Source organism: Emydura macquarii, unplaced genomic scaffold (assembly GCF_026122565.2).
Source record: "Emydura macquarii macquarii isolate MOO-44397 ecotype Brisbane River unplaced genomic scaffold, CSIRO-AGI_Emac_v2 contig_554, whole genome shotgun sequence".
Lineage (NCBI taxonomy): Eukaryota > Metazoa > Chordata > Testudines > Chelidae > Emydura > Emydura macquarii.
This window is the reverse complement of record NW_027130691.1, coordinates 4,629,710-4,647,517: the sequence shown is the minus strand read 5'-3', so window position 1 is coordinate 4,647,517 and position 17,808 is coordinate 4,629,710. Positions and strand designations below refer to the sequence as shown.

The following is a 17,808-nucleotide window of genomic DNA, read 5'->3' as shown; positions in this document are numbered from 1 at the left end:
CAGTCTTACCCTCTCCACAGTGGGCAACTCCAGGCCAGCCTTTCCCCAGAAGTAAATCTGAAAACATTAGGGTTGCTAGGGGTTTAACCCAGAGTATTCATTTCTCCCTTATCAATGGCTCCATCCCCTCAACTCCATCAAGGAGCATTTCTGCCTGAGAGGGCGCTATGCTAGCTCTCCCAGGTCAGTGTCCTATAACCTGTGACACAGCACTTCTGCAGACTGAAACAGGAGCTCCCTTCAGAACTCACCCTGTGTTTCCAAAAGGGAAGAGTAGAGCCACAGAATGGACTCTCGGTCTCAATCCAGGAGTGGAATACCAAACTAGAGCCTTGAACTCTATTCCCCTGCATGGCTGTGCCAGACCCGCGGTTGTCATGCTAGCTACGCAATAGTTCTGAAGTTTTTATTTCAGCTTAATAGATTACAAAAGTCTTATTACAAATAAACCAATTCCATGCTAAAACTGGGGAACACAAACACAGGGCAAGCACCACTGTTCAATCACATCACATCTCCATCACACATTGTCTTTACACGGATAAGCTCTTTGGACAGAGGAAGACTAGTTCCCAGCCCCAAGGGCTTAGGACACTGCCGGAGCTACGATAATAAATCACGTGCCAAGTTCTGCTCTCATTTACACCAGTGACTCCAGATTCACACTGATTCAAGTGAGAGTAGAGTCTGGGCCAACATTTGCAATTAGTTTAATCTTTCAGACAACCTGTTAATTAATGTCATTAAAAAAAAGGACAAGGGGTCTTTCGTTTTTAGTCTAAACATACGGGGCCGATTTACATTTTTAGAATCTTTTCCCTTTGATAGATTGCACGTTCTCAGAGTTGAAGTAATGAGAAGACTTTCTAGACAGCTCTTACCGTCTTGTTTCTTTGTAGGAGACTTCTCTGGGTCCTTCTCATCAGGCTTGCCTTTCTCTGGCGATTTCGGCTTTACAGTAGGTTTCTTCTCACTTAAAGCTGTTCTGCTACAGGACAGAAACAATTTTTTTGTTAGAACGTACATTTCCTTTAATGACTGAGTATGGTATTAGTCCAAAATACAAAATATTGTTTAGCATAAGAGATGGTTTATGCCCTCAAAGCCACATGATGTACATGAGTTATTTTAGGTCTCCTCTTGATTTCTTTTAAATTGTCTTTTAAAAATCACCTTCTCCACACCAGCATGTAAGAACACTGAAAAGAAAAAGCTAGTTCCATGCAGAAAAGCCAGCTTTTTTATGACTGCAGAAATGTTCAAGGCACTAACCTGACACTATTGAGCACAGACTTTTCCTTTGCAGGCGGTTTAGTAACCGGACGTTTGGAGCTCACAACTTTCACTGGATGTTGCTCTTTGCCTGCCTTGTTATACTTGCTCTTGTCAAACTTAGGCTTGGGCACACCATATTTCCTTAAAATCTTCCAAGAGAGAAATGAATGATTATCCAATATTTTCAAATTACACAAGGAGAGCAATGAAAGAGGTGTTTTACAAAGGCCTACCTGAGTGAGCTGATCCTCTAGCACCTTTTTTGGCGGGCGGACATTTGTGAAGAACACGTGCAGAAGGTTTCCAGGAGTCTGGGAATTTATTTGCTCTTTGCTAAGATAAATATCAGCAACTTTAATGGGTTTCACTGGAGTTAGGCTCAGCATTTGTTCAGAATGAACACAGCTCTTAAATATTTCTGAGAGGACTTCTCGAGCACCTGGGACCAATTTCTCACCTAAGACAAAAATTGAAATACGATACAAATCCAACATGAAAACGGAGTTTAGAATTAAGGCACTGGAAAGATATTTTTCTATTTATTCACTATATTATTAAAACAAATACTAGTGCTCTAAAATACTAGACATCAAATAATTTAGAAAACATTACACAAAACAGTCATGACATTTTTGAAGTTCAATTTATAGAATTGCAGACAGGACCATCCATTTATTTTGATCCACTCTGTTACTGTAATTTTGAGTGACATCAACAATTGAGTTAGTTATCCATCTGATCCCTGGGTGCATATCACAATTTGCATAGGTACACAATAGTGTTTGTCAATAATTGAATTAATTGTTATCTGAAGCTATTTTTCCCCCCAGTGATTCATCTTTTCTCCCCCTCATTTAGGATTTTGTCCCCATTCAAATGAAATAGCAATTTTCTATAGCTTTCTATGATTTGATTCAAGAGTTTTTGATCACATTGTTGGAGTAAAATTAACCATTGACTGATGTAAGTGGAAGACCATGAGCTAAATTCTGCTCAGTTATGTTGGGGCAAATCCAGAGTCAAGGGATACTTGGTTTAATGTTTGTAAATGGGCTACATTCACTATTTTTTTCTGTCTACTGTTAACTTAGTTGGTAAATAAAACATTATTCATGACTACCTGACCGGCTTTAGAGATTGTTGAATAATCCAATTGTCACAAATCCCACTTTCCCCCAGTCTATTGGCAAATAATGGAAAAAATTGTTCTCAAATAAATTATCAGTCCGTCTGTCAATGAATTTACTCTGAATTTTCACCAGCGTAAATGAGAAGAATATGGCCCCCGTATATAACTTGGAAACAATGTATTTGCCAATATGAAAAATACACACCTTTTATGGATTTATCATTAAAATAGTCTTCTAGCACTGGGCTCCCTTGTGTATCAAATAAACTCTGATTTACAGTAGATACAGTTAAAATCTCCTCAGTTGACATTTCCATTAGTTCATCTTCACCATCCAGACTTGACAAACCAATCAGATCACTACTGTTGAATAAACTGGCTCGGATTTTCTCTATTTTAGCTCGTGACCTTATCTGCATAAATAATGCAAGTAGTTACAAGAAATTCTGATGGGGAACAAATTATCTGTCATTTATATTGGTTCATTCTTGCATTCTCTTTTTTTGCAGAGGTTTAACGCTATACATCTGCTACATTAATCCTCTGATACTAAAATTTAGATTTACCTGGCAATACACATCCACTCTAGGAAATGGGTTCTTTGAAACCACCACACCCTGGGTTATTTACACAGGCCTCCAAGAAATGACTAGTCCACTTCTTAAATTTAGAGGCGATTCTCAGAAACCTTCAGATAAGAAAATATTAGTTCTAGATCAACTTGAAGGTTTCAGGGTCACCTGCAGTTCTCCTCAACTGTGCGGTATTTAGAAAATAGCTTCATAAAATTGGCCTTGAAATCAGAGTTATGCAGAGCTACTGTGCCAGCTCTCTAACGTCCTTGGAAGCTGTAAACAGTAATGCATCATTCTTGGAGTAGCTACAGACCAGAAGTAGGGTTCAACATGACTACGTTACCATTTTCCCTTGTACACGGTCTATTGCTCATTTCAATGGTAAAATCTTGGCTCTATCAAAAATGAAAACAGCTGAATACATTCCTTTGGAGTAAACTATATTTCCTTCTGCAAGCGGAACAAACACAAGGCTAGTTCTGAAGCTGCAAAAACTTGAGGCAGATGTTACTGAAAGCATCTGGAAACCAGGGGGAGATTTTTCACGTGGGATTTAGGAGCACTAGACTTTCAATAGCAATTGTGTTCCTAAATCCTGCAGGCTCTTTTGAAAGCCTCCCTTCCTCACAAGGGACTGAGCAAATGGTCCAACACAAACATGCAAAGGATGTTCCTTAAAAAAAAGTTAAGGTTTCTTGCAATTGCTCATCCCACCGCTAAACAATGCCCAAGCACACAGTAGTTGAGTCTCGTTTACTACTGAATACTAAACTGCATGATATCGCAAAGTAGTATGACCACCTTTGGAAAGGAGAATTTTAAACAAGCAGATGTTAGCCCAAGGATCTTACCCTTTTGGCAAGAAAGATCAAAATGATTCAATGTCAAACCACAATATTGATGGAATCAAGTACACTCTTAAGATCTACTAAAGGAATACACAGTGCAAAAAACCCCAGTCACTTTACACTGTTACATTAGGAAAGAATGTTGATTTTAAAAGTTCTGATAAAGGCAACAGAAAATGGTCCCATGGGCAAATGTGAAGATAATTTAGTACAAGGAAATGTATCCATCCAATTCTAATTGGAATGCATTTTACGCTGTGTCCTAGTCAGACAGCACAATTTGTGCTGAACAACTGTTTGATTTTAGTACCCGCCATTCTCCCGCCAACATACAAAAATGAATTATTCAAGTTGTGGTATTACCACCCCGCCTCCCCCGTCTGCCCCATGAGTCACCCCTGCAGCATGGTGCAGAGAGAAGTGGAAAGCAAGATTTGTTTTGTTTTTGAGTTTGGAAGAAGACACAGCTACATGAATCATCATCCTCCTTTTAAGAACAAAAATCTGACCTGCCTGCTGCAAGAAAGGGGAGCTACAAATGAAGCCCTCACTGCCTGAAAGCTGTTACCTCCACTACTGCAAAACCTTTGATTGGCCGTGACATCAGTGGCTGGTTGTCCAGTGACGTGACAGTGTACATGGATCCAACATCAGATACAGACGCTGTTTCTACATTGTCAAGTGGTTCCCCAAGGCTGCCAAGGCTGCCAAGGCTTCCAGTGCTGCAAAGTGAAAGGTCTAAACTCTCCTGGCTGGAAACATGTGGCTCTAGCAGTCCTGGTGGAATGGCCAACTCCAGGCCGGCTGGAAACTGGTCTACAGAAATATCACTAATTGTCCGAGAGATACCCTGCGAGCTGCAGAGGGAGGTCTGGCTTGTAGAGGCTGAAGCACTAACGCTCATGGCGGGTGTGACACTGCTAGAGCTGCTGATCTCCAGACTATCTGCACTACTAGACACAGTTGGTTTTTCCAATGCAGTCCTACATTCTCCTCCTTCTGCTTTGTCCTTGGTTTTTTTGGGGTCCTCTTCCTGCAAAGGGATGTAGATTTCATCTCTGAAGACTCCACCGTGTGCGTTACACGCCTTCCGGATTGCGCTTCTGACAATACCCTCCTCTAAATGAGTTGGTATTCCAGAAATCACAAGTAACCGACTATGAGCAGTCGCACCCACTAGTGCCTGGCAAGCATCAGCCACAGCATCATTGGTCAGACCTAGCCCTTGCGGATCCTTCTTAGTCAGGTGTCTGAGAATTATAAGCAAGGTCAGCGCTCGATGAAACCATAACATATCCTCAGGTTTGCTTCCTCCTATATTGAGAATTGCAGTGTCAGTGTCAGCAGCTCGGGATGAAGACCGTTTACCTGAAGAGGATGTCTTTTCCCGCTTCATTTTGACTTTTTTCCTCTTTGACAGGAGGCTTGGGCTCTGGGGCGTCTGCCCTGGAGAAGATGAAGAGGAGGAAGATGAATCACTTAGATTTGGGGCATTTGTTGAGGACATCATACTAGCTGTTACACTCATGTTGATTGGCAGAGTCACTTCTGCGACAGCTAGACAGCCTTCCATCAGAGCGTGAAAGTACGTTGAAAATCTTCCCTGGTCAGCCACTCCAACAACAGAGCCACCGCATGAATTGACAGACACCCAGTTTTGAGTTTCTTCATCATACAGTTTGTGCAGTTCTGACTGAAGAGCCATAAGCATTGCTAGACAGGGATTTAGCTGAAGTGCAATGGAAGAAGACAACCCTGCTGGGTTCTTTTTCTGTTCCAGATTGTGAATTTTGCGAAGCAACTCTCCCAAGAGATGAAATATTAGTTCCTTCACACAAGCTGCCATGTCGGTTGTCCAGAGAAAGTTCCCTATGGATGGAAGACAGAGAAAGACAGACATGGGAATCGGATTTATTCCAGTGTGACTGGCTATATTACATGAATTATGACAATACCATTCAACAGGTGTAAAAATCAAGCAAAGCCACTTACAAACCCATAGGGATATTCTTCCCACAGAGACATTGTCATGCTACCAACTAACACGTGATACTAACTAGGAGGTCCTATGGCAAAACAAACCTAAATTTTGCATCTCTAAAATTCAGCAGCCTTTAAATGCAGAGGCTTCATTTAAATTAAAAAATGCAAGAATACAATCTGATCAATGGTCCTATGTTTATTGTAATGTTGCATTCAGTTTATCTGGTGATGGATGTCTCCACATTTCCAGTTTTTGTTGTACACCAGATTTTTCAATTCACAACACGACTGCATCACAAGAAGCTGTCAGGGGAAGCTGCAGGTTCTGACAGCAGGGTAGGGATAATTGGAACTTTGTGGTATTTGGGGAAGTGTCAGAGGCCATGTGTGATTATGGGTAAGGCTACAATTTTGGCACGGAGGTCACAGTGTTCATGGTAAGTAAGTGTGACACACCTGCAGTGGTGGCTTCTGTGGGCCTGGATCCCTGCTTTGGGTGTTGTGACTAGATCCACAGGGTCGCAATGTCACTCCAATTTGGCACATCTGTCCCATCGTAGATGAAGATGTGGGAATGGATGCACCAAACCTGAGTGGTGCTGTGACCTAGCACACAAGGTCACATTGCCCAGAGCAGGGAGCAGGGCCCAGCCCCTCACGACAGGAGCTGCCACTACAGGGGGAGAGAGTGGTGGGGTCACACTCCAACACCCCAAAGTCCCCTCTGGGTCTGTGACTTTTTCATAACTCTGGGTCCCCCCACCCCCTTTCACCTCTGTCATGAAATTTACAAAAAATCTGAATGGTAAAATCAAAGATTTAATTTTGCAATAAGCCCAAGACCTGGATATTTCTCTTTAAATGATCAGCAGAGAAGCAGTTAGTCTTTGTACTCAGAATTTCCCATCTTTTAAGGTTTCATAGCTAACACGATGAGATGAATGTGAGTGGTGTAAACTGCCACATTTATGATTTTAAGCCTTCTGGAGACTTAGAAGGACAGCACTGCAGAAGTTTACACTCTGTTCAGATTTACAAAATCGAGTGTGCTCGATTTTTTTAAAATGAAAGCTCAGAACGCAGGCTTCTGTGGCAAAAAGTGGCTGCAGTACTGGAGAATACACAGGGTCCTGGTTACTAAGTCAACACATCCTTGCATTGATGAGAAAGGGTAAAATTTTCAAAAGCTCTTATGTGACTCCTAAGTCTCATTTTCAAAAGTGATTCAGGCACTTAGGTGCTTTTGAAAATTTTACCCAATGTATTTAATAGATATCAGCTGGAAAATCTTCATGTGATTTTTCTAGTAGCGAGTTTATTTTAGAATTTGGAATTATTAAACCATGCAAATGCACACCATTTTGGAGTTTAAAAACCATTGATTTCATCATAATTACTAAAAAAATGCTTAGCTACTACTGTAACTTTTCCTTTTTGAATATTCCAGTTGATCAACTTTCATTGGTAATTAAATACTCAAGAAATACTGTACTCTCACCTAGAAGTTCCACCACTTGCAAGAGAACTGAAGCAGGGATAGTATCTAGTTCATCTTCTGATTTTCCATCACCATCCTCTGATTTCCAAGTTAATAGCTGTTCTGTAAACGCCATGGTCAGAGGGAATTCCAGGGGAAGAGAGTGCAAAACTAGGACAGCTCCAGGTGGGGGGGAAACTCCTTAAACAAGACAATGGAAAGGAACGCCCATTACAAGTCTATAAACTAGAAGGCAATGACTGTGCCAAAGAAAATGTAAAGTCGTAGTAGGCCAGGTTCAAACGTTGTTTTACATTTTTCTAAGCTTGAGGGCTGGTTAAGTGAGGAAGTTCATTAAATTGAATGGTCCTCTCATAAAATAGAAATGAGAGGACAGAAAAGGAAAATACTGAGTTAATGATGTAGCCAGATATATAGTTCTGGCTTTGCATGAGACAACAAATATGATTTTTGGCATTTGTAGTTATTCAAATGTGTAGATCTTTCATATTCATTGTACTACAGGCAATGGTTTAATGAATATTGACGGAACACCCGGGCTACTGCAAAACGTAATGCAGGAACTATCATGAACACGAGGAATGAGACTGAAGAATTTACTGAAAGAAAACTTGGTCTTTTGCCCTCTCTCTACCCTCCATATTATAATCAAATCAAGCTATTTTTCCCACAGGGGAAAGGAAGAAAATGTTATTTCTACTTAAGTATTTTGAAGGGGCCCTGATCCTACAGTGATGAGGGCCAGCCATATAATGAGCTACATAGATTACAGGAGGTTAAAATACGGCATCTCAAACAATATAGCACCAAGCTGAGGCAATGGTTCCATACTGAACTTGGCAGAAATAGTGCTGCCTGCTGAGTCACCCTCCCCAGTTGCTGCAGCATGCAGATGGAAGACCCCCATGGAAAATCCACATACTGACTGACTTCTGAGAACTGACGAGATCACAGTCTGAGGTGGCGTAAGTTTAGAACTTCCCCAGCAGCGGAAAATCTTGTCTGTTTAGTTAATGATGGTATATTCTTATTGCCAGGTATGTTCTGATCCCCTGCACAGCGTAGTTCCCACAAGAACAGGCAGCACCAAGCCTGCATCTTCAGGAAGCTCTGATAAATAAGATGATTTAGCTGGTCCCCATTCTGAGAATACAAAAAACATTTACCTAATTTGATGTGGACCTTGTCAGTGGAGATAATCACTGAAGGGTACTGATTGGTTGTTGGGGGTGGTGTCAAGCCTGTGTTGGTTGGAGAAGCATCCCGAGGGTAACACACTGCCTCAGTTAGGTTTAACTGACCGTTCCTTTTTATTTTATGACCAAGACCATAGACGAACACTCGAGCCCAGGGAGCCTTATACAGGGAGGAACTAGAAAATAAACCAGAAAATAGATTAATAAAAACCCAAACTTAAAAAAGAACACAGCCATGGGGGTATGTTGTACTCTTCCACACTACTTATCCCCCCAACCTCTCAAAGATAAATTCTTGGAAGTGTTTGGAAAAATTAATAAAAGCATTACACAGAATTCATAAACAGGTATGAGGGAGAAGTAGATCACAACCCAGGCCCAGCAGCCTTGGCAGGGTCTCTTTATAACTGGTTGCTCTCACCCTCCCTTAATAACTTACTCTTTGCGGAATCCAGATTGACTTTCCTTACAGGACACAACTACAAAAGCAGCCCCAGGAAAATTAACGTCCATATTGACTTTGGACTCTGAAATAGGGAACTCTTCAGCGGGAAACTGTTCTGGTGCAGTCTGTAAAATGACATTTAACAATGAAAGCCTCGGAAAAGCAAAGCAACAAGCCAAAACCCCTGCCTTGCTCCTTATTTTACAGCTAAAAATAGTACTGCAAAGTAGTTTGATAACTTGAAACCATTCATTTCAGTACTACGCAGCATATCCTGCTGCCTGTGTTCACAAAGTGTACAGTATGACCAGACAGTGTGTTCAGAGAAACACTGCAGTGTGATTAAAAGTATGACGAATTTATGAACAGTAATAAGGGAAGTAAAAATTCTTTACAAGAAGAAAGTCAATCTCTATAGAGGGAAATGATTAATACATGCTTTTATAAATTCACATTTTCTTTACAGAAAGCATAAAAAAGTATCGTTTACCTGCAGGAAGGAACAGATTTGTTTCGTCAGTTCTAACAGACTCTCCTCTCCTTGATGTAGTGTCCGAGTGATGGCTACTGTAAGCCACTCCCTGATTTGCTGTGAATTGCCCTGGTAGAAAAGGTCTGCGGCAGAACAGTTCTGGGAATGGATACAGTGCTGCAGGGACTGGGCCAAAAGAATAGAACTTGAACTGATTGTTCCATCTGTAAACAACAAATGCAATACACTGCATATTTTGAAGATACTCTGAACTTATAAGTAGTCAAAGAAACACCGAGGAACGTGTTTTAAACAGATCACAGATTACAAGCTTTTGTAGCTACATTCCTGTCCAAGTGCAAGTCCTCCCAAGGTTTAGCAGTATAATGAATTCTTCCAGGGCCAGACCTGTGTCCCTGACAGTGCTGACACAGAACTGAATGGAGCTCTAAGGCCCGGCCTCATTCTGTCCAGCATTATTTCAATCTTTATATGGACCCGCAGAAACAAAAGCAGTGGGCAGGCTCTGTAGCCACCCACTCTGCCTCACGCTGGAGGCAGTCAGATACCTCCTTACCCCACTATCAGATATGGAGACATTGCTTCTTCCAACACCTGTGTGTAGCGCCCCACCAAATTCACCTCCATTCTACTCAATTTCATGGCCATAGGATTTGAAAAAAAATGGGTCAGTTTCAGTTTCAGATGTTTTCATCTGACATTTCCTGGTGTTATAACTGTGGGTGTCCCAACCCAAAAGGGGGCTGTGGGGGGGCGGCAGGATTGCCATCCTAACTTCTGTGCTGCGCTGCCCAGCTCTGAAGGCAGCAGAGAGGTGAGTCGGATTTCCCCTATGGTGCTGAGAGCACCCCAGCCCTGCCGGGACTAGCAGCTGCGGGCCCTTGGCTGGGGAGCTCCCAGCAGCATGGGGAGATCGGATTTCACGGGGAAGGGCCAATTTCAGGGTCCGTGACGCGTTTCTCATGGCTGTGAAATTGGTAGTGCCTTACCTATGTGGGCGGGGAGTATTCCTACCTGTGGGATGGCCAGGGAGACAGTATGGGCTGAGTAGCCCCAGCTTGAGGGGTTCTTTGGAGGCTGTACAAGAGATTTTCCCCTGCTCATTGCAGGAGATGAAGCGGGGAGGAGTGGGGTTCACTCTCCTCAAGCTTCTCCCACCCCCAAATAAGCTCTTTTTAAAGGGCTCTGAGTGGACTCCCTACAACTGCCTCCCTTACAGACTGCTACTCTCTACTAAGTTACTGCAGGAGCTGTGGAGGGCCAATTTGCAATGCATGTAGGCACCAGACAAAGCAATTTCTACAGGGTCTGTTTGCAGAAATCCTACTCAGAGGAGTGCAATTATATATATTAATAGGATTCAAATTACTCACAGGTTAGCTAAACAAGGGGAAAATGGAAAAAAATATTGCTAATAAGGAGAAGCAAGGAGGTATGGAAGGGAGGGTGTGTGCTTAATTACAAGTATTTAAATTGTAATCTAGAAAAGGATCCCAAAGCCATGCAATTCCTCAAAGTACTCTGCAGAGGAGTCACACATGATGCAGCCTATGTAAGAGCTAGTCAGAATGATTTGGGGGAGGAAGGAGGATCCTTCCAGTGCGTTAGGATTAATTTTGGGCATCAGCAACTTATTTTTAGCCACTTGTTACTTCCTCTTAAGTGCACTGCCAAGTTATGTGCATTTCTTAGCAAGCAGAATGGCATTTGACAGGTTGATTTCCACCATTAACACGCATTTGATTTAACCAAAGATCTTTTCCCAGAATTTGGCCAAATGCATTCTCTTAGACTCATGAGGAATTAGTTATCAGATTCATGACTCTGTTAGGAAAAGGATGAACCCTGATCTGTAAATCTGGAGATGAGTTGAATTTTGAAAATGAAGTGAGTCAACTGGCAGCTATATATCTATAATGGATTCAAACTGCACAACGTTTTCAGTTTCTCACAAGTATCCCACAAACCAAATTATAAAAGAAAAATAGCAATACACTAAATAGAATCTGTTGGGGGAAGAACAAGGAGGGAAAAGTATTTCCTGCAGCTTTGTTTTCATGAGATCGTTAATAAACATTTGCAGTGAATACACCTTCATTTAGCCCAGAATTTACTTAACTGCTTTTACAAGGTGGTTAGCCCTTTTTCTGGCTGCTCATGAATCTAGTCAGAGACTGCATATTCCATGTGTTCAGGCAAGTTTGAAAAACTTAATTAAAAAACAACAATAGCACTTAATGGCTTCATGAAACAAATGGAAAATGGTCAGTTTCAAGAAACTCCTAAACTTAATCAGTCTTTCACACAGTTCTTTGTGCGCACACACTGCCATCGGCATTGCAACACTACTGTATCAAAAGCAACTGAGCTGCTGAATTTTTCAAGTATTATTTTACCAGGAAGGGGTGGTGCAAGAAGTTGGTTGGACAGCAGCTGCAGATGCTCCAGGGTGATGTCACGGATAGCAGGAATATGAAAGAGACGTGTGAACATATGTGGAGATTTGGGGGCAAAAATATTGAGGAGAGCCATGCGGCAATACAACCGTGCAAGTGTGGCTTCACATCGCAAAAGTTCTCTATGAAAAAAGTGAGATACAGAGTTAATTAAAATATGAACTGTATCTAGCAGCTTGATTTTTGGACCCAAAACAGACATGTGAACAATTTAAAAACAGCAATCATTTATTAAGTAGACCCAAATCTTCCTTAGTCACTTGGGAAAGCACATCATTAGTGACTGAATAGGCAGATTCTATGTTAGCAACTTTAAACTTCTCACTGATACTAATCCAATGGTTGGGCACCAGCAGGCTACAAGTTTAAACCCCAATGGAACTCTCTGTTGTGGGGCCCCACCTGCACTGATCTGATGGCGGCAGCAGAGCCCTCTTTACTGCTCGTGACACCAAGACAAGGGCAGGGAACGTAAACGCTCATCTTATCTCTCAGAAGAGATTAAACGGTCAATGCCTCAGTTTTACTTAATGATGTGATGGTCTTTTTTGGCAAGGTAAAGGTGCATATTCTTCCTACATAAAATTCCCTCTAGTTTCAGCTGGGACCTCAGATTGATTTTTCTTTACACGGTACGGATCTTCCACCAGTGGTCTTTGCTTGTAGAGCTTGGTCCTGCAAGTTACGAGTTCAATCCTGTGAAGTGTTGAGTGCCCGGAGCTCCCACAGAAGTCAGCAGGAATTCAAAGTGCTCAGAATCACATAAGATTGAGCCCATAGATGATAAACAGAAATTACCACAGTCAGAATAAATGACTGTGCAAGACAAGAGGTTTGCACCGTTGCCAGAACTAACTATTTATGAATAATTTAAAGAGATCATTCTCGTTTTAGTAATGCCCTAATCAGATCATCATAACAATCCCTAGCAATACTATGTGGGGATCCAATGATCCCTTTTAGGTTTTCACCTGGTGAGTGTACTAAGAAGCTGTTCAGAAGTTTACTTGAAATCTATTATTTAAATGAAAAGCTGCAGTAATTAATTCATTTTACCGAATGAAACACTCCATGTGATGATCATGCAAATATTGATACATGTGCTATAAATACACTGAATTAATTTCTTATTTACCTGTGAATTTGGATGTTTGTATTATCCAGTGTAATCAATCCATTTGTTGCAGTCCTCCTATAACCAGCAGGTGGCCTTTCTAACATGTCAATAGGATACCAGTATCTTACCAACACACCTTCACTTCTGAGGTAAGTCTCTACTTGCACCAATTCATTCACCTGAAATGTCAGACACAATGCCATCAGTACATTAGAAACGTCTAGTCAAAGAGCAGAGAACAGTATCTTAAGTGAACTAGAATGCTTCACCATGTTAGATCAGAGAAAAATGCTGTAAATCCATTAAAAAAATGTTAATGGAGCTTTACTCACTGAATCAACATCCAGAACGACACCGTGGAGACCAAATGTCTTCAACATCCCACGAATGGCAAATTTAGGTAAAGCCGTTCCCACAGCATTGCTAGCCACATTGTTACTGTCTGGAGAGCGAGTAACCACTGTGAGACCTGCAGATAAAGGAAGAACAGGTCTTCGTAACATCATTTACAATGAGAAGGGCTTGAATAAACCAACAGTTGATACAAACTGACTCCCAGCATCCAGAGTCCCATAGACATATCTTTGGCTCAGGATGCACAAACACTGTTTGCATTAACAACGCCTTAGCACACCTGTTGCTGCTGTTTGCTGGGTTGTTTTAAGTGTTCACTTTGTGCACAGCACACACATTGAAAAGAAAAGTCAGTCACTTTTTAAAAAAAGTTATTAAAAAAAGCAAAACAAAAATCAGTGATTTAACCCTTTCAGTTCTATCCTTTTACTGAACTAAAATAGTTGCAGCCTTAATTTAGCCAAATATGATTTTGTCCTGTGTCATTTCTATGTGTGCCAAGGTCAAAGAGAGTTCAATCCTAACTTTTCTCTTACTAGCAAATAAAGATTAAAAAAGACATACCTTTCCGAACTTTATCAATAGTGAATTTATTTGCTTCATCTTTGATATCCTCAATGGTGGGAAGATAGAGATCTCTTGGGATGCCACCGTTTTCCTCATAAAGAAATTCTACTGTTTGTCGGGCTATATCTACCATTCCTGATAAACAGAATAGCCTTTGGATTAGATGCTGGCCTTGGTCTTGTAACAATCTAACAAATATATCACATCATATTCTTATTCACTCATTACAAGCCAGATTCTGCCACCCTCACTCATTTCTTTGGGTAAGAGGTAGCAAAATCCAGCCTGATGTCTAGCACTCAAAAAGACTAAATCAATATCATACTGAGTTCTGGAAGATATTTATAGAACTAATCTGTTTCAGGAAACAAGTTTGTTTACTATTGATAATAACTATTTCATAGTTAACTAAACATTTACCTGTATACTTTAAGCTATTCTGAAAAGACAGAGATACAGACAACATTGTGGGTAAACTGCTGCATTACATTAAATAGTGTTTAGAGCACTAAGCTTGTGAACTCTGGACAAAGAAAGTCATCATTCTCATTTACCTCTGTAGAGTTGCTGTCCAGATAGAATTATGCTTTGAAAATGTCTGCTCTCACAAATTTCTAAGGGATACCATAATTAGAGACAGACTTAAAAAGAGAACTACCACAGGAAGCAAAACAAGAATGTCATGGGTCCATTATTTAGGGCAGCGGTTCTTAACCTTTCCAAACTATTGTACCCCTGAAGCCTGAGTCCCACCCCCACGGGGCTGAGGCATATAACTTAGCCCCTGTGGCTCCAGGCAATTGCCTTTCTTGCCACCCCCAATACCAGCTCTGCACTTGCGACCCCTCTAAAACTGTCACAACCCCCAGGTTGAGAAACACTGATTTAGGGCAAATCTTAAAGATAACCATCCTCAGTAATTTAAATATTTCTTATACTCGCTTAAAAGGGAAAAAATAATGCCTAGGTCCCAGTTCCTTTTGCAACTGTAACTTCATCTCCTCAGAGTAACAGAAGGGGTATTAGCAGAGCTTTGGTATTCCTGCCCTTCAAGCTATTGCACTATGTTCTAATGCCTGAATGGCTTCCTTATCTGGAAATGCAGGACTTGGCATATTAAAGGTCCTAGAGTAAAAGAGTAGAGGAAAGGAAAATAGAAGTGGCAGGAGCTTTATTCTTCCCACATAGCTGAAGGAGAAATAAACAGACTTCTTCCAAAATACTAAGAACAACTGCTCATTCTCATCAGCATCACAGGTACATGACATTTTACTGATTGTTTAATTTCTATCAACCAGCCTAATTTGAAGTGAGGCTTTCCTAACAATGAGCTAGTATATTCTGCATTAAAGCCTTCAACTTCTGCTACCAGGGTCCATTAAACTAAGATTAATGCGTTAACAGATTAGCATAATCATGAAACAAACTATTAAAGAGCATTATCTAAGAGGAAAACCACAGCACAGGAGCTTGTTTTGATTTTATCAGAAGAGAAATGTTTATCTACTTCATTGTTTATGACTTTTTAAAATAGAACGTTTTATTGTAATCTGCATGAATAATCATGCCATAAGAGCCGTCAATGCTGAACCTCAGTGTCAAGTCACTAGGAACAAAGACACACTCAGCTACTCACATGCTAGCTGCTGCATAAACTTTGACCTACCAAGTGCAATTAACCTGAGAGTGGCAATGAAATAAAAATTACTTCTGAAGCAAACAGGAGAAAGATGTTTTGTTTACAAAGCCCATTTGTTATTGAATATTCAGGCTGGGGGCTGGTTTACAGTGGTGGCGGCGGCCTACACTGTGTAGCTTGCGTATCTCCCGTTGACGTACTTACGTCGACATCATGATGATTGCGGTGTCATCATGGTGCTGCGTCGACAGGAGATGCCCTCCTGTCGACGCAGCCTTACTTCTTTCGGGGAGGTGGACTAATTGAGTCAATCGGAGAGCACTCTCTGATCAACTGAGCAGATCTACACAGACCTGCCCAATCGAAGCTGCTGCATCAATGCCTGCCACTGTGGCAGTGTAGACATACCCTCAGTGGTCCCTATACACAAGCTGTAGGAGGAGGCTGATGTCTTTCCTGCTGAGCAAGAAATTGCATGTGAGGTTGAGCTGCCAAACTTGTACTGAAATGGAAATGAAAGGCTTTCTGCAGCTTTCCACTGTGTCCAAACACTGGTTTATCAACATGAAAGAAGACACATCTTAGGGAAAAAAACCCTAACACTAGAGGTAAAGTTTTTAGCCATAAAAAAGAAATAGATTAGCATACATCTGGTAGAGGTTACAGCCATGAACGTTGCCTACAGCTCCTGAATAACAAGTAAAATCAAGCATCAAAAGCAGATAGACCACCAGGAGCTCATGAGAACAGTGTTGCATTTTGTCAAAAATCCTCTGGCCCTTCACCAAGTAATTTTGATTAAAAGAACTTCTACAAAAAAGTAAATTAAAAAAATCTATGATAATACGAGATTATACAATTTAAAAAAATCTGTCATAAAATAGAGAAATTCAGGTTCCAACAAGAACTTTAATTTTAGTGTTTAAAATGAGCCAAATTAAACGTTGCTGTTCCCATTCTTGCCTGGAAATGGTTTCCTGCAGAACCAGGTTGATAGGGCAGCCGCCCATATCTTTATGTTGTAATGGTTAGATCTTTGCAACGAAACTTTTCTCAAATGAAAAGTAGTGACGCTGCTGAATACAGTAAAATGTAGCAAAAAATGCTGAGCTCTCCTTAAATCATGTAATACGTTAATGTTATTGCTGCATATGTGATCTTTTGGGCCTGGTGTTCTTGTTTCTGTTTTTTTGTGGGGAGATTTCAATGTTGTACGTCTACAATTTCCTTCCTATAGGTTGTCCCATCAGCCCCTATTCCTTGCCCAACCATATTATAAGGGGGTAGAAATTTCATTACGCTCTACTAAATGCTAAAAGCTTAGCTGCCAACCATTTAAATCATCTATAACCTTTCTTCTTTCTAAAAACGTTTCCCCACAAGTTTCATACTTCAGTCAGCATTGCTGTAGCTGTGTCTAAAAAAGTGTGTTTAGGTGGCTTTTTAAAATCCAAAACTACTCCATTTTCATAGACTCGTAGCTCATAAGCTAAAAAGATGAAAAGATTTTGCAGGAACTTCCCACAGCCCTGTACCCCACACAAAATATCACTCTTTTGTGCAGAAATCAAGCATGAAAATATTAACCCAAACAAAGAATGTTTCTGTAAATTATGAGCATGTGAAAAACAGAAGATTAAAACTGTGTTGCAGCCTTGACTGTAGTAGGTACAACAAGGGTCTGCTAGACCAGTCCAGCTCCCAGTTTCATTCCTGCACCTGGTATATGACACACAATTATGACCATGGAAATAAAAATTTGATAGTCATACCTAGCTGTAAAGCCCCTTTAATCTGGTCCAAACCAGACTTTCTCTCAGCTTCATTGCGGAACCGCCTCCTAATGGTAGGAAAAACTTTAGTCTCCCAGGCTTTAACCAAGAGGGCATAGTGATCCTCCTGGGAAAAGAAGCCAAACAAAAAACAAATAGCATTTAGAACAAGAGATTTCATGGAAACTCTAGTTTCTCAAAGAAAAAAACAGTTCATGATGCATTTTTTTTTAAAGACAAGATATAGAGTGGGAGAGCAGCTGTGTGACGTGAGATGTACCATTTTCCTTACCCGAGGGATGTCGTCATCATCATCATCATCGCTTTCATCATCTGCAATAGCAGGGGGGTGTGGATCTGGGCCAGATGTGAAGAAGTTCTCATAGCTGAGTTCCATTTTATAATGACAAGAAGTGTCACTGTCATATTCTGTAACCAACCAAATTGAAATAATGAACTCC

General features: G+C 40.9%; 1 protein-coding gene across 5 annotated transcripts in view; it reads right to left on the bottom strand.

Annotated features, from left to right (window-relative positions):
- Positions 1 to 17,808, bottom strand: part of HECTD4 (HECT domain E3 ubiquitin protein ligase 4) — a 102,837-nt gene that overhangs the window by 12,865 nt on the left and 72,164 nt on the right. For 4 of the 5 annotated variants that reach the window (XM_067539499.1, XM_067539500.1, XM_067539502.1 and 1 more), the window contains 15 exons: positions 17,640 to 17,776; positions 17,348 to 17,474; positions 13,934 to 14,071; positions 13,348 to 13,484; positions 13,034 to 13,194; positions 11,839 to 12,020; positions 9,440 to 9,645; positions 8,944 to 9,074; positions 8,475 to 8,680; positions 7,309 to 7,488; positions 4,396 to 5,696; positions 2,610 to 2,817; positions 1,509 to 1,732; positions 1,273 to 1,424; positions 882 to 988 (listed from right to left, as the gene is read on the bottom strand). In XM_067539499.1, coding sequence (XP_067395600.1) covers positions 882 to 988; positions 1,273 to 1,424; positions 1,509 to 1,732; positions 2,610 to 2,817; positions 4,396 to 5,696; positions 7,309 to 7,488; positions 8,475 to 8,680; positions 8,944 to 9,074; positions 9,440 to 9,645; positions 11,839 to 12,020; positions 13,034 to 13,194; positions 13,348 to 13,484; positions 13,934 to 14,071; positions 17,348 to 17,474; positions 17,640 to 17,776 — 3,597 coding nt within the window. The remainder of the gene's footprint in view (positions 1 to 881; positions 989 to 1,272; positions 1,425 to 1,508; positions 1,733 to 2,609; positions 2,818 to 4,395; positions 5,697 to 7,308; positions 7,489 to 8,474; positions 8,681 to 8,943; positions 9,075 to 9,439; positions 9,646 to 11,838; positions 12,021 to 13,033; positions 13,195 to 13,347; positions 13,485 to 13,933; positions 14,072 to 17,347; positions 17,475 to 17,639; positions 17,777 to 17,808) is intronic. The other variant, XM_067539501.1, reaches the window with a different exon arrangement.